Below are 13,845 nucleotides of genomic sequence, written 5' to 3' on the forward strand. Positions count from 1 at the left end.
TGTGTGCGTGTGTGCGTTCTGTGTGCGTTCTGTGTGCGCGTGTATGCGCGTGTATGCTGTGTGTGTGTGTGTGCAGATCCTGCCGCAGTTCCAGGAGGCGGAGGAGAAGAACCGTCTCTTACGTGCGGTTGCCGGCGGAGGCCTGGACTCCATCAGCTCCCTCAGGGCCAAGTGGGACAAGTTCACACTCATGATGGAGAGCCACCAGCTCATGATCAAGGAACAGGTACGCAGGGGCACGCACGAACGCAGACATGCACACATGCATGCACGCACGCACGCACGCACGCATACATGTATGTACACACACGTGTACGTATGTACACGCGGAAACATGTTCACACATATTCACATATTCAAACTCCTCCAAATGATCAACGGGTACGGGTACATAGGGGAATGCGCGTGCGTACGCACGCACACAGACAGGAATGCATGCACGCACGTACACAAGAATGCAGGCACGCATCATCATACATACACATACAAACGATACAGGTACAGTGCCCTCCATAATTATTGGCAACCCTGGTTGAGATGTGTTTTTTAGCTTCCAATTATTTTATTTTTTTTCTAAATAATATGGGACCTTAATGGAAAAAAAGAGAAAAATCCAACCTTCAATACAAGTGCATTTATTCAGTGGGGAAAAAATCCCACATAAAGAAATAATATTTTGTACAACCCCCTTTTGCCAACAAAACAGCACCTAATCTTCTCCTATAATGTTTCACAAGATGGGAAAAGACAGAAAGAGGGATCTTCAGCCATTCCTCTTTGCAGAATCTCTCTAAATCATCCAGAGACCTGGGTCCTCTCCTCTGTACTCTCCTCTTCAACTCACCCCACAGGTTCTCAATGGGGTTGAGGTCAGGGGACTGAGATGGCCATGGGAGGAGCTTGATTTTGTGTCTGGTGAACCATTTCTGTGTAGATTTGGCCATATCTTTAGGGTCATTGTCTTGCTGAAAGACCCAGTGACGACCCAGCTTCAGCTTTCGGGCAGAGGGCAACAGATTTTGATTTAAAATGTCCTGGTATTTCAAAGCATTCATGATGCCATGCACCCTAACAAGGTTCCCAGGGCCTTTGGAAGCGAAACAGCCCCACAGCATCACTGACCCACCCCCATACTTCACAGTGGGTATGAGGTGCTTTTCAGCATGCGCATCTTTCGTGGTACGCCAGACCCACTTAGAGTGTTTGTTGCCAAAAAGCTCAATCTTGGTCTCATCTGACCAAAGCACACGGTCCCAGTTGAAGCCCCAATACCGCTTGGCGAACTCCAGACGCTTGCGTTTATGATTGTGAGTGAGGAAAGGTTTTCTCCGTGCATGCCTCCCAAACAGCTTGTTGGCGTGTAGACAGCGCCTGATGGTTGATTTGGAGACTTTGTGACCCCAGGATGCTACCATTTGTTGTAATTCTGTAACAGTGAGCTTTGGAGATCTTTTGATTTCTCTTACCATCCTCCTCACTGTGTGTGGTGGCAAAATAAACTTGGGTCCTCGTCCAGGCTTGTTTACCACTGTTCCAGTTGTTTTGAACTTCTTAATTATTCCTCTCACAGTGGATATGGGCAGCTGCAGTTGAGTGGCAATCTTCTTGTAGCCTCTGCCTGACCTGTGAAGGTCGACGCACATCTGCCTCACTTGTATGCTGTGTTCCTTTGTCTTTCCCATGTTTAAGAGTGGATAAGAGAAATGGCCTCTGTGTCACGTCATATTTATACCCCAGGGAAACAGGAAGTGATGAATTACTAATTAAATGTTCCTACATACTCTGGTAAACTTTGTAAACTACTGTAGAAATGACAGAAATGCTTCAATTATATTTATTTCCTGGGAATTGTTAAGGGTGCCAATAATTGTGGAACAGGTGATTTAATGAAAAATAATTATTTTTTAGTCAGGGATTTTTTTATTTTCTAACAATTCATTTGAGTTGAAGGCTACATTTTCCTACAATTTTCAGTGTGACAGTATTCTTCTGCAATAAACACTGAATTTATTTTAAGGCTTTTAACACATCTCAACCAGGGGTGCCAATAATTATGGAGGGCACTGTATATGGTGTAATCTACACAGAAACATGCAAACACGCATACAGACAGGAATACAGCAGACTCAAACTCCTGTAGGATATCTCTGTTTGCATGAGGAAGTTGTTCTTTAATGCATGAAGCTTCTCAGACTTACACACATTATCACTTCATGTCAAAAACACATCCAGACACCTGCTTTCACTCTATACTCCTGATCTTACTTGTTCTTTCTGTTTGTGTTTGTAGTTCTCGTTTTCCTTCTCTCTCTCTTCCTCTCTCTCTCTCTCTCTCTCTCTCTCTCTCTCTGTGTCTCTCTCTCTCTCTATGTCTCTGCCTTTCTTTTTTGGTTTCTCTCTCTTACACCCACTTGCAATTGCACACAGTCATAAAGAGTGAAGTCAGAGTTTCGCTCTGCGAAAGCGTGTGGGACTTCACCTGTTGTACCCTAAGCACACAGGGGATGTCTATAGTGTGGGGGCGTAGTAGGGGATATCAGGGCGGTGCTGAGAAGAAAGAAAGAGAAAGACAAGAATAGACAACAATTAGAGGAACCAAGCCCACTGGGGGGGATACTGTTACTTTCACCTCTTAAAAGGTTATCCCAAATTCAACTCTACCTTCTTACGTGAGCGCTCTAAGAAAAATAGTATCTAAAAATAGTATTGTCAATAATGTTGTCCTCAACTGTATAACACACACACACACACACACACACACACACACACACACACACACACACACACACACACACACACACACACACACACACACACACACACACACACACACACACACACACACTGGTTTCCTGCCTAGTGTTCATTCTTAATTTCTTAATTTCATGTTAGTGTGTTTTTATATTTACATGAGCGTTTGTGCATCCATTATGTTTATCTGTGGTGTGTGTGTGTGCGTGTGTGCGTGTGTGTGTGTGTGTGTGTGCGTGTGTGCGTGTGTGCGTGTGTGTGTGTGTGTGTGTGTGTGTGTGTGTGTGTTCAGGTGGAGGTGATGCGCTCCAACACGGAGAGCCGCATCGAAACGTACTTGCAGGAGCTTCAGAAGTTCCGGGCTCGCTGGGACCAGCTGAAGCCGAGCCACGACGTCATCGAGTCAGGTGACCCCGAGGCCCTGCAGAAGTGTGTCCAGACCATCAAGGACAAGAGGGAGGAGTTCGCAGAGCTGGAGATCACACGCAACAAACTCATGTACGTTGGTGTGTGTTTTCGAACCAGAACTGGCTTTAGCCGTTTTGAAAGGATTGGATCCAGTTTTAAGCGATTTGATCCTGTCAAATCAGGTTTGATCTGTTTTGAACCAGTTTTATCCTGTGTAAACTGGTTTGAGCTAGTTAGATCTGGTTGTAATGGTTTTGATGCAGTCTGAACCTGTTTCAGCTAGTTGTATTCAGTATGAACCAGATTGACTCGGTTTGAGCCACAACTTTTTGGACCTGAACGAAACCGATTTGAGCCGGTTTAAACTAGTTTGAACTGGTTGGATCTGGTCGAAAGCGCTGTGATACAGAACCATCTCTTTATGCACCGTTTCTAACACTGCACTGCGTCTTGTGTGCCTCTTTTCATGCATGGCTATTGGACTCTGTTGAACAGAGAGGACTGTCGGCACTTTGAGCTGGAGGCTCCGGACTTCTCGGAGGCTGCGGAGATGGAGAGGGACATGGAGGAGTTCTCTCAGATGTGGAGCCTCTACGAGGAGTTCCAGGAGGGCTTCCAGGGCTGCGCCAAGGAGGACTGGATCACATTCAGGTGGAGAGAGAGAGAGAGAGAGAGAGAGAGAGAGAGAGAGAGAGAGAGAGAGAGAGAGAGAGAGAGAGAGAGAGAGAGAGAGAGAGAGAGAGAGAGAGAGACAGAGACAGAGAGAGAGAGAGAGGGCGCGTGTGCGTGTGCAAGCACAGGTGTTTGTGTGAACGTATGGTTGTTCATGTCATGATTAGAGAATGATGTCGTTTTTGGGAGGCACAACATAACCCCCCCTGTGTGTATATTCGTTTATTTAATGTTTATGTAGTCACTACATTGTAGTCACAACATTGCACTGTATGTGTGTTTATGTGAATGTGTACGTATAACTGGGAAGTGTGGTTGTGTGGGGATGATTTTAGTTTCTGTCTGTCTCAAAGTGAGACATTTGTGGTAGTGTGTCTCTATAGTATATTTACATGTTCTGCAGTGTATGGGTAACTATGAGTTGTGGCTGTGGTCATGGGATGTCAGTTTCTGTCTGTCACTTTCTGTCTGTCTCTCTTTTGAAGTGAAAACCTTGTGGTATGTCAGTGTGTTTCTGTGTGCAGTGCATATGCATCTTGTACTTTATGTGTGTGGGTGTGTGTGTTGTTGATTTCAGGAGTAAGACGTATGTTTTTGAGGAGTTCCTGTTTGCCTGGCATGACAAACTGCGGAAGTTGGACGAGCACACCACCATGTCTGTCAAGCTGCAGAAGGAGGTGGACAAGTATAAGGTACCACACTGTCTGCTCTCTACATCCTTTACTGTCCTCACAAGATAGATGTGATATATAGCAGTTTTATAGTAAAACCAGAGAGAGTAGAGAGAGAGAGGTTCCATTGGCCCATTGTTTCCGGGTTCTATTATTGCAAGAGGGAGGGGGGTAAAATCCCCCTTTAGGCAGACCTATTATGACACGCCCCTTTAGGCAGACCGGAACCTGGTCATGTTAGGTGCCCATAGCAACCTATTACATTGGCATATCTTTATATACTTAAAGAATCTCTGGTAAAACATTTCATTGCACCCATCACAGTATACAGTATGACGTGTTTGAACATGGCTTCATGGTTGAAACACTTCAGCCATGTCACTACGTAAATGTTGTCTAAAATCAGTCATGAGATATTTGTTTCTAACGTTTACTAATAAGACAGCAGACATAAAACTTTCAGACCTTCTGCCCTGTGACTACCCATGTCCATTCATCAATGTGTGTGTGTGTGTGTGTGTTCTTGTGCGTGCATGCGTGTGCGTATGTCTGTGTGTGTGTGTGTGCGTGTGTGTGTGTGTGTGTGTGTGCTTTTCTCTTTGTGTGTGTGTGTGTGTGTGTATGTATGTGCATGTGTGTGCGTGTGTGTATGTGCGCGCGCACGTGTGTGTGTGTGTGTGTGTTCACATGTGTGTAGAGCCTGGTTCCTGTGCTGAAGTACGTGCGTGGGGAGCAGCTGTCCCAGGACCACTGGCTGGATCTGTTCCGGCTGCTGGATCTGCCGCGGGGCACCACCCTGGAGAGGCTGCTCTTCGGGGACCTGCTGCGCGTCTCAGACGCCATCGTGGAGAAGGCCCTCGAGCTCAAGGTAACCTGAAGGATGATCTCTCTCTCTGTAACTCTGTCTATGTCTGTCTGTCTGTCTGTCTGTCTGTCTGTCTGTCTGTCTGTCTGTCTGTCGGATGGCATGGTCCACGCACACACACACACACACACACACACACACACACACACACACACACACACACACACACACACACACACACACACACACACACACACACACACACGCACACACACACGCATGCACGCCTGCACACACACACACGTGCACTGTCACTCACTCAGTACACAAGTTGAATGTGAGACATTAATTGAATTAAACTACATCTTAAATGTCACTAAAAATCACCACGTTGTTATTGATGCCTTCCTAAACTATAGCAATCCGTTGGATTGTGCGTGATTGTCAATAGAAGCACTGTGCAAAGGGTCTCAACGGTCTCAACGGTTCCAACGGAAATGAAAAGGGCCAAGGTTCTCCCTCTATTCAAGAAAAGTAGTAGGGCTGATGTTAAAAATTATAGACCGGTGTCAATCCTACCAACTTTGTCTAAAATATTAGAAAGAGTGGTCTTCAATCAGATGGAGAAGTACTTAACCCAGAACAACTTGCTTTATGACCTCCAATCTGGTTTTAGGTCTGCTTACTCCACCGACACATGCCTCACACACCTATGTGATTACATCAGACAAGAAAGTGAAAATGGAAATTATACAGGCATGGTTTTATTAGATTTACAGAAAGCATTCGACACAGTGGACCATTCAATTCTTTTATCTAAGTTGCAATGCATGGGTTTTGGCCAGACATCATTACAGTGGTTTAAATCATACCTATCTGATAGACATCAAATTTGTGATTATGATGGGGTATTGTCAGAACCCTTGCAAATATCGTGTGGGGTGCCCCAAGGTTCAATTTTAGGACCTTTGTTATTCCTTATTTATGTAAATGATATGCCAGCAGCTGTTAAATGTAAAGTCATTCTTTATGCTGATGACTCCTCTCTACTTGTATCTGGCAGGGACATCTCTCAGATTCAACACACCCTCACTGATGAGTTGAACAATGTAAGACAGTGGCTGCTAGACAATAGACTGTCCTTGCATATGGGGAAAACTGAATGCATTTTATTTGGTACCAAACATAGGATAAAAAAGGCACCTGAGTTAAAAGTCACATGTAACGGTAACGAAATACAAACAAAATCAACAGTTACATATTTAGGTTTAACACTGGATCAGACTTTGACTGGTCATTCAATTGCAGAGAAGCTATTGTATAAAAGTGCTTCTAAATTGAAATTTTTGTACCGTAACACAAGGCAATTAGATTTTAAAGTTAAAAAACTTCTTGTGTCAGCGCTTGTGCAGTGCCATTTTGACTATGCCTGTTCAGCATGGTACAGTGGCCTGACAGTGAAAATAAAAAATAAAATGCAGGTTATGCAGAACAACATGATCCGTTTTATATTAGGTAAACCATCTAGGTATCATGTTACTTCAAATGATTTTAAGATAGTGGACTATCTGCCTGTGAAATTAAGGGTTGAACAGCTAAACCTGAATCATATGTTTAACATTATTAATGGGATAGCCCCTAAGTACTTGAGATCCCAGATTGTAATGGTGCATACTCAACATGCCCATGGAACAAGAGCAAGTGTTCACTCCTATAATGTACCAGCTTCAAAAAGCACAGCTCGCAGCTCTTTCTTTTATACAGGGATTATGCTATGGAATAGCCTTCCACATGTTATGTGTTACATGTTATCCCTTGGATACCTTTTTGTCTTCCTATATCCATAAATAAACCAAACCAAACCAAAACCAAAACCTCAGATAACATTCTGAAGTTTCATGGGGGGGTACTTTTCTTAAGGTAATTATGGTTTATTTTTTAAAATTTATTGAAATTATATGCATAAGGACTTGTGTGTATATATAGACGTACACACTGTAGATATCTGGCCTCTTCATTTCATCGAAACACCTGCCCATACAGTATGTCACAAAAGTTGTGAAATTTTACTAAGCGATAATATGTTGTTAACAGGTCACTAATCATTGTGTCAAATATCTTTAATGTTGTCTTATAAAAGATATACTTACAAATCCCTAAAAATGTGAGGGGTATACTCACTTCTGTGACATACCTGCACATTTCTAACATGCATACCCATCCAATGTATGCGTGCTTATTTGAAAAAATAATAATGTGCTGCATTTGATGTTTGCAGTAGATTCATGTAGACACACACGCACGCACACACACACACACACACACACACACACACACACACACACACACACACACACACACACACACACACACACACACACACACACACACACACACACATAGGACAAACAGTCCATAAATTAGTCATACACGCATACACGCCATAAACCACACGGGGTGGTGACTTTCTAGGATTTTATTGCAGCTCTGCTGAGTGGCTGTTGAGAAATTGGCTGTGGAGAGATTTGACTATGAATTATTCACTGCTGTCCAAACCGCCCACACCACCATCATTACGGCCACTCCACTGCACTGCACTGCACTGCAGTGCGTTGCGCTTAATCTACTTTTATTAAAATCCTGGCCACACACGCAAAACTTCAAACAGCCAGTAACCCTGCTAGTGCTTCTACTATTGTGCCAACACAGTTGTTACTATTTACGGCTTTTACTATTACTACTCTACTAAACTACTTCCACTGCCATCAGTTTCATTTCTATTACTACTACTACTACTACTACTACTACTACTAATAACAACATTACCTACTTTAAACATCCAGTAGTAACACTACCACTGTTACTTCCATGTTCAACTGGCCAGCCATCACAGAATATGCCACTACAAATGCCTCTAAGGTATATTCTTACTGCAACTACCCTGAAGTTATCACCGTCTGATTTGTATCCTTTTCAATATATGTAGAGCTTCCCCCTCATTTAAGTAAGTGCACTGGACTCCCTTCCATTGGGCAATCACGCCCAATTCAACTGATTGCTATAGTTTGAGAAGGCATCAGTAACAATGTGGAGATTTGTTAGTGACATTTAAGGTATTGATTTGATGTGTCATCACAGAATATGCCACCACAGAATATGCCACCACAAAGGCCACTTATATTCTTAATGTAGCTTCAGCTACTATTGTAGTACTGTAGTTTGAATCTCTAAAGTTAACATCGCCTGAACTGTTTCCTTCTCGTTGTCAAGTGCCACCTCTATTCTTACTCCTCCTTGATGTAAGGCATTTTGCTATACTCAGATTTTTGCTATATGTTTACTGCATATGCAATAATGTGTATTAGGTCTTTGTGTATGTCTTGTATCTATGTATCTATGTATCTATGTATCTATGTATCTATGTATCTATGTGAGTTAGAGACAGTTTAATTTCCCCCGGGATTATGTGAAGTACTCTACTCTACTCTACTGTAACCAGAGATTCTTTAAGTATATAGAGATATGCCAATGTAATAGGTGGCTATGGGCACCTAACATGACCAGGTCCCGGTCTGCCTAAAGGGGTGTGTCATAATACTCCTAGCATTGAATAGAACAGTCCTTACGTCTGCCCAGGTCTGCCTAAAGGGGGATTCTCAACCCCCCCCACTTGCAATAATAGAACCCGGAAACAATGGGCCAATGGAACCTCTCTTTCTCTACTCTCTCCGCTGCAACTGTAGCTATTGTGATAGCAGTATGAATCCCTAAAGTTACAATTGCCTGAGCTTCATCCTTCTCGACGTGTGTGGTACTCCCCCCTCCTCTGCTGTTGGCAGGACCTGAACAGCAGAGCGCAGGCTGAGGTGACCATTCGAGAGGCGCTGCGGGAGCTCGACCTGTGGGGGGCAGGAGCGAGCTTCACCCTGACCGACTACGTGGACAGCAGCAGCACCACCATCAAGCTCATCAAGGACTGGAAGGACATGGTCAACCAGGTGTGGAAAAAAAGTTCACACACTCCTTTTGGATTTTTTCTTCTGCTATTGTTTTCTTTTAATTTATTCACTGACAAGCATGATGACGTTTCGACCTCTTAGTTTTCCTCAGATTCAGAATCTGAGGAAGACCAAGAGGTCGAAACCTCATCATGCTTGGAACTTTTAAAACGATTGTGCCCAAGTAACTCTATAGGTCAACCAGGTGTGGAGACATCAGATACTGCTGGTGTTACTTCAAACAGAATAATATCAGAATTGGTTCAATTGCAGAATATACTTTAACTGAAAAATAGGAGGATCTTCTTGGATCTATCCATTTTTTGATATGAAAACTAAGTTTAGAAGAAAGTTATAGCCCCCTTAGAGGGCATCAAAGGGAATGTTGTAGACAGAGCTGATAGCATTCAGGCTCAGTGCTGATAACATTCAGCCTCGTATCAGGCTTGTTAGATTACTGGATTATTCTTATTTCAAGAAGTGCCAAATTTCAGGCTCAGGACATTCTTCTGCTATCAGTCATCTGTACATATTCCATTCAACCACTTATGAGTTGATGAAGTAAATGAAATTATGTTAACACTATGTTAACAATAAGCACTTGATACTTGGTGTTTCTTGAAATAACAACTCTATTTCTCTCGGTTCTGTTTGTGTGTGACCCAGGTGGGGGACAACCGTTGCCTGCTGCAGTCCCTGAAGGACTCCCCTTACTACCGGGGCTTCCAGGACAAGGTGTCCCTGTGGGAGACGCGGCTGGCCGACCTGGACGAGTACCTGCACAACCTCAACTCCATCCAGAGGAAGTGGGTCTACTTGGAGCCCATCTTCGGCCGCGGGGCCCTGCCCAGGGAGCAGGCGCGCTTCAAGAGGGTCGACGAGGACTTCAGGTGGGCCGAGCTGGAGGTAGCCTGGGAAATCCCATGCTGCCTTGCACTATCGTTCCGATGTGAAAGACAGCATGGAAGCTACCCTCAGGAACGGACCAGATCATGGTCCCTGTCTCTGTCCAATCAGAGAGCAGGGCAGGGTGTCATAATGGCCAAGTATTCTGACCTTTCCTGGTTACAACCAGAGCTAATCACAGCCCCTTACGGAATTTACAGTAGGCATGCCACCAGATCTAATTTCCCATTTCAATCAGTGATTCTCAAACTATGGGATAGGCCCCACTGGTGGGCCCTGTAGGTCTTCCAAGTGGGCCTTGAAGTCATTTTCTAAAACTAAATTAATAATATGAATAATAACGATCTACCTGCCTCTAAAGGGTGGTTTATGCCTCGAGATCAGCGTCCCTGCGTCGTGATGCAGTGAGCCGCGCAGTTAACGGAGTGAAGCCCCCCCCATCACGCAGGTACTCTGGGGCACCTCCCCAAAATTGTGTCTCGACGCAGGGAGCGACGGCGCGAAGTGCGAAAATAGGTCTCTGATTGGTCCTCTCGACCAGCCTGCTCTGTCCTCGAGTCGAGAACAAGCTACTTCCTTGTTCTAACCTTCGTCGGTCTACGGACTGTGAGCTCTTCATTAAATAAGTTGCCCGTGCTTTGTCGTTTCATTTATTTACATGAACCAAAGACAACACGTGCGCTTGCAAGTTACCACGCTGAAGTTATTTGGACAGTTGAACAGTGGTTCCGAGGACGAGGAAACATTCCGCTTCGTCCTCGACAAATGAGCCACTTCTTTGTTCCAAACTACCACGGTGGCTGCCAGTGCGATCAAACATGCACGTGATATAAAGATGTAATGTTTCATTTTCATTGTCGTCGAGTCTGTGAAGCGAAAAAAACAACCGACACGTTTAGGTTACTCTTTGTATTGAAGGCAGTTTGAGCCTGGAATGACATCGCGCAGACCGTGCTTCAAAACAGGGCATAAACCAAAATTAACTGCATCATGGCTGCGACAAGCTCAGTCTGTGGCACAAGTAGGAAGCATAACCCGCCCTTAAGGATTGGCTCATTTACTTTGTAGATCAGCTGCTTTGGTGAATTTGTGACTGGAACTATAGTTTATGACGCTGCGAAAATATCGATTGTGTTAATAAAGCTGATGATTCCAGTGGGTAAACACACTAAATAGACAAGCTAATAAAGGGAAATGATTCACGAAGGAAACTTGGTAAATTAATTTTATTATGTCTCTCTTGCACGCTCTCTCTTTCTCTCTCTCTCTCTCTCTCTCTCTCTCTCTCTCTCTCTCTCTCTCTCTCTCTCTCTCTCTCTCTCTCTCTCTTGCTCCACGACACTTTCATACTATTTTCATCCTATTTTCCTCTTTCCCTGTCTTTGTCTTTCTCTCTCTGTCTCTCTCTCTCCTTAACTGTTTCTTCCTCTCTCTCTCCCTCCCTCGCTCGATCCCAGGTCCATCATGGCAGATGTTCAGCGAGACAGTCGGGTGACGTCTCTGACGGCGCGGGCCGGCATGCGCAACTCTCTCATCACCATCCTGGACCAGCTGCAGCGCTGCCAGAAGTCCCTCAACGAGTTCCTGGAGGTATGGTGACACCGACCAGCTGATTTTATGTTATATGTGTACGCCAAGGGAAGCCGGCGGGGTGGGGGCAAAGGGGTCAGTTGTCCCAGGCCCAGGGAGGGGGAGGTCCAGAATTTGGGTCCGCATTACATTGAATGTATTGAGTGTTGGGGGCATTTCAGATGACTTTGTCCTGGGCCTAGTCAAAGCTGTCAGTGGCCCTGCATACCACATTTAAAAAAAATAAAAATGCATTGCGCTGTAGATAAAATTGGAATGATGTTTGGCTCAGGGAGTTTGAAGATGCAGCTGCCTAAAAACAACATTAACAGTTTTTTTTTGTCCCTAAAATTGTTTGAGTGGTCCATTAACTTGAGAAGGCACTTCTGAATTCACTTTCTGTGCTGTAATGGGCTATAAACGTCCTGAATGTAGAGAAATAGACTAGTCTCTAGACAATTATGCTTCCATCTGCAAGTTGACCAGAGGGAGAGAAACCACTAAATGAACTGTCTAAGTTAGATCTCAAAGAGTCTAAAAGTAGTAGAAACACAGACGACACTTTGTGTCTCGTTTACCTGTGGTCGGTGCGGTCGCATGTGAGGTGACTTGCCTGATGGTTAGTGTGGCCAAGATACAGCCAAGTCTTGCCTGATTATCATCATGATGACTTTCAAATCTCTTCGAGACTTGGTCTGACCATGATCATAACAACTAACATTCTTAAACGGCATGGTTGACCCACCTACCTTGGTTTGCTACTGGTCGAGGATAGCACAGGCTGGGCCAAAGTTTAAACCAAACATTTCTTAGTCCCCAATAGAACGTCTCTGCTTAAACAATGTCACTGCTTTGAACACGCCTCTACCCAGAACGGTTGGAAATGCTCAAAGTTGATTAGTTCCCGACAAAGTGGGTGAAGTTCCCACTGTAGCGGGATCCAGATTCTACCTGAACGAGCTCCTGGCCTTAGTGAGTGTAGCCGAGCCGAAGGCGTTGCGTCACCACTATGGCGGAGCCTGGGTAAGCCAAGTCCTGCTGTCACCTGCACCAGCTATCAGGTGGCAGCCCATGTCCACCAGATAACCTTAGATAGCAACCGTGGCATTTAGCAGGGAAATACGGAATTTCACACAGTGTGTCAGAGCAAAAGCTTTTTTTTGTCACCAAGCAAGAGACTCTGGTTGGGGCTCTCAGCCTCTAATGGCACACAAATAGAGGCATTAAAGCAATTACGCTGAGCAATTTAATGTCTGATAACAATCATACATTAGTGCCAATGCAGATGAAGTGTCCCTCGCTTGTTTCCTTAGGGAGGGTGCAATTAGGACTGTTCTGTTTTAAGTACATAAGCAATTGCATTTCCCTTAAAATTGTGCAAATTAATTATTGAGACCATGAAGAGAATGCATCCGTTCTTTTGTTTGAATTTGGTAGATACGATAAAGGGAGCATTTAATCTACTCTGGGAGATCTATGTCGACTATTCTGCCTCTTTCCTCAGTGCCTGTGAGGATTCTTTTACACTTAACACCCAAGACTGAGACAAAATGAGCTGTTTTGTCAGCACCCTTAATGTACAGTATTTGTTTTTAATGTTGGAGTAATGAATTGATGGGGTTGTGAACAGGTATTAAGTAGCCTCTTACTCCAGCTGGGGTCGCCGGCGACCCTATTCACTTGCTGAAAATGCTTAACTACATCATTACAACATTGTTATGACATTACAGAGAGACATAGTGCTGCGCGTGGAGGTGAAGGTGCTAAGCGGTGAAGGAAGTACAGAACTTGATAGTGGTTCACAGAAGTATGTCGAATAAAGATATTGTTATATGGATCATGTTTGGGGTGAAGGGTTGCATTACTAATGGAAGCTCTAGGTGTAAATGAGGTGAGATAAAGAACGAGTTCACTTGCCCTGTCCCATCCTTCCAGTATGCTATGATGCGGGTGCCATAAGTGTAAGTGAGGTAAAAAATGGTTTGTGTATACGGTATGTGGGTTTGTCCTGCAGGAGAAGTGCTTGGTCCTCCCTCATTTCTAAGTCATCATTCAATATACTTTT

General features: G+C 44.2%; 1 protein-coding gene across 1 annotated transcript in view; it reads left to right on the forward strand.

Annotated features, from left to right (window-relative positions):
• The window catches only part of dync2h1 (dynein cytoplasmic 2 heavy chain 1), a 346,171-nt gene that overhangs the window by 30,529 nt on the left and 301,797 nt on the right, over nucleotides 1–13,845 (forward strand). Inside the window, exons 22-29 of the mRNA XM_063205480.1 lie at nucleotides 77–226; nucleotides 3,044–3,249; nucleotides 3,655–3,810; nucleotides 4,409–4,523; nucleotides 5,200–5,370; nucleotides 9,147–9,305; nucleotides 9,972–10,195; nucleotides 11,669–11,801. Of these exons, the coding sequence (XP_063061550.1) occupies nucleotides 77–226; nucleotides 3,044–3,249; nucleotides 3,655–3,810; nucleotides 4,409–4,523; nucleotides 5,200–5,370; nucleotides 9,147–9,305; nucleotides 9,972–10,195; nucleotides 11,669–11,801 (1,314 nt within the window). The remainder of the gene's footprint in view (nucleotides 1–76; nucleotides 227–3,043; nucleotides 3,250–3,654; nucleotides 3,811–4,408; nucleotides 4,524–5,199; nucleotides 5,371–9,146; nucleotides 9,306–9,971; nucleotides 10,196–11,668; nucleotides 11,802–13,845) is intronic.

The sequence above is a fragment of the Engraulis encrasicolus genome, chromosome 8 (genome assembly GCF_034702125.1).
Source record: "Engraulis encrasicolus isolate BLACKSEA-1 chromosome 8, IST_EnEncr_1.0, whole genome shotgun sequence".
NCBI lineage: Eukaryota > Metazoa > Chordata > Actinopteri > Clupeiformes > Engraulidae > Engraulis > Engraulis encrasicolus.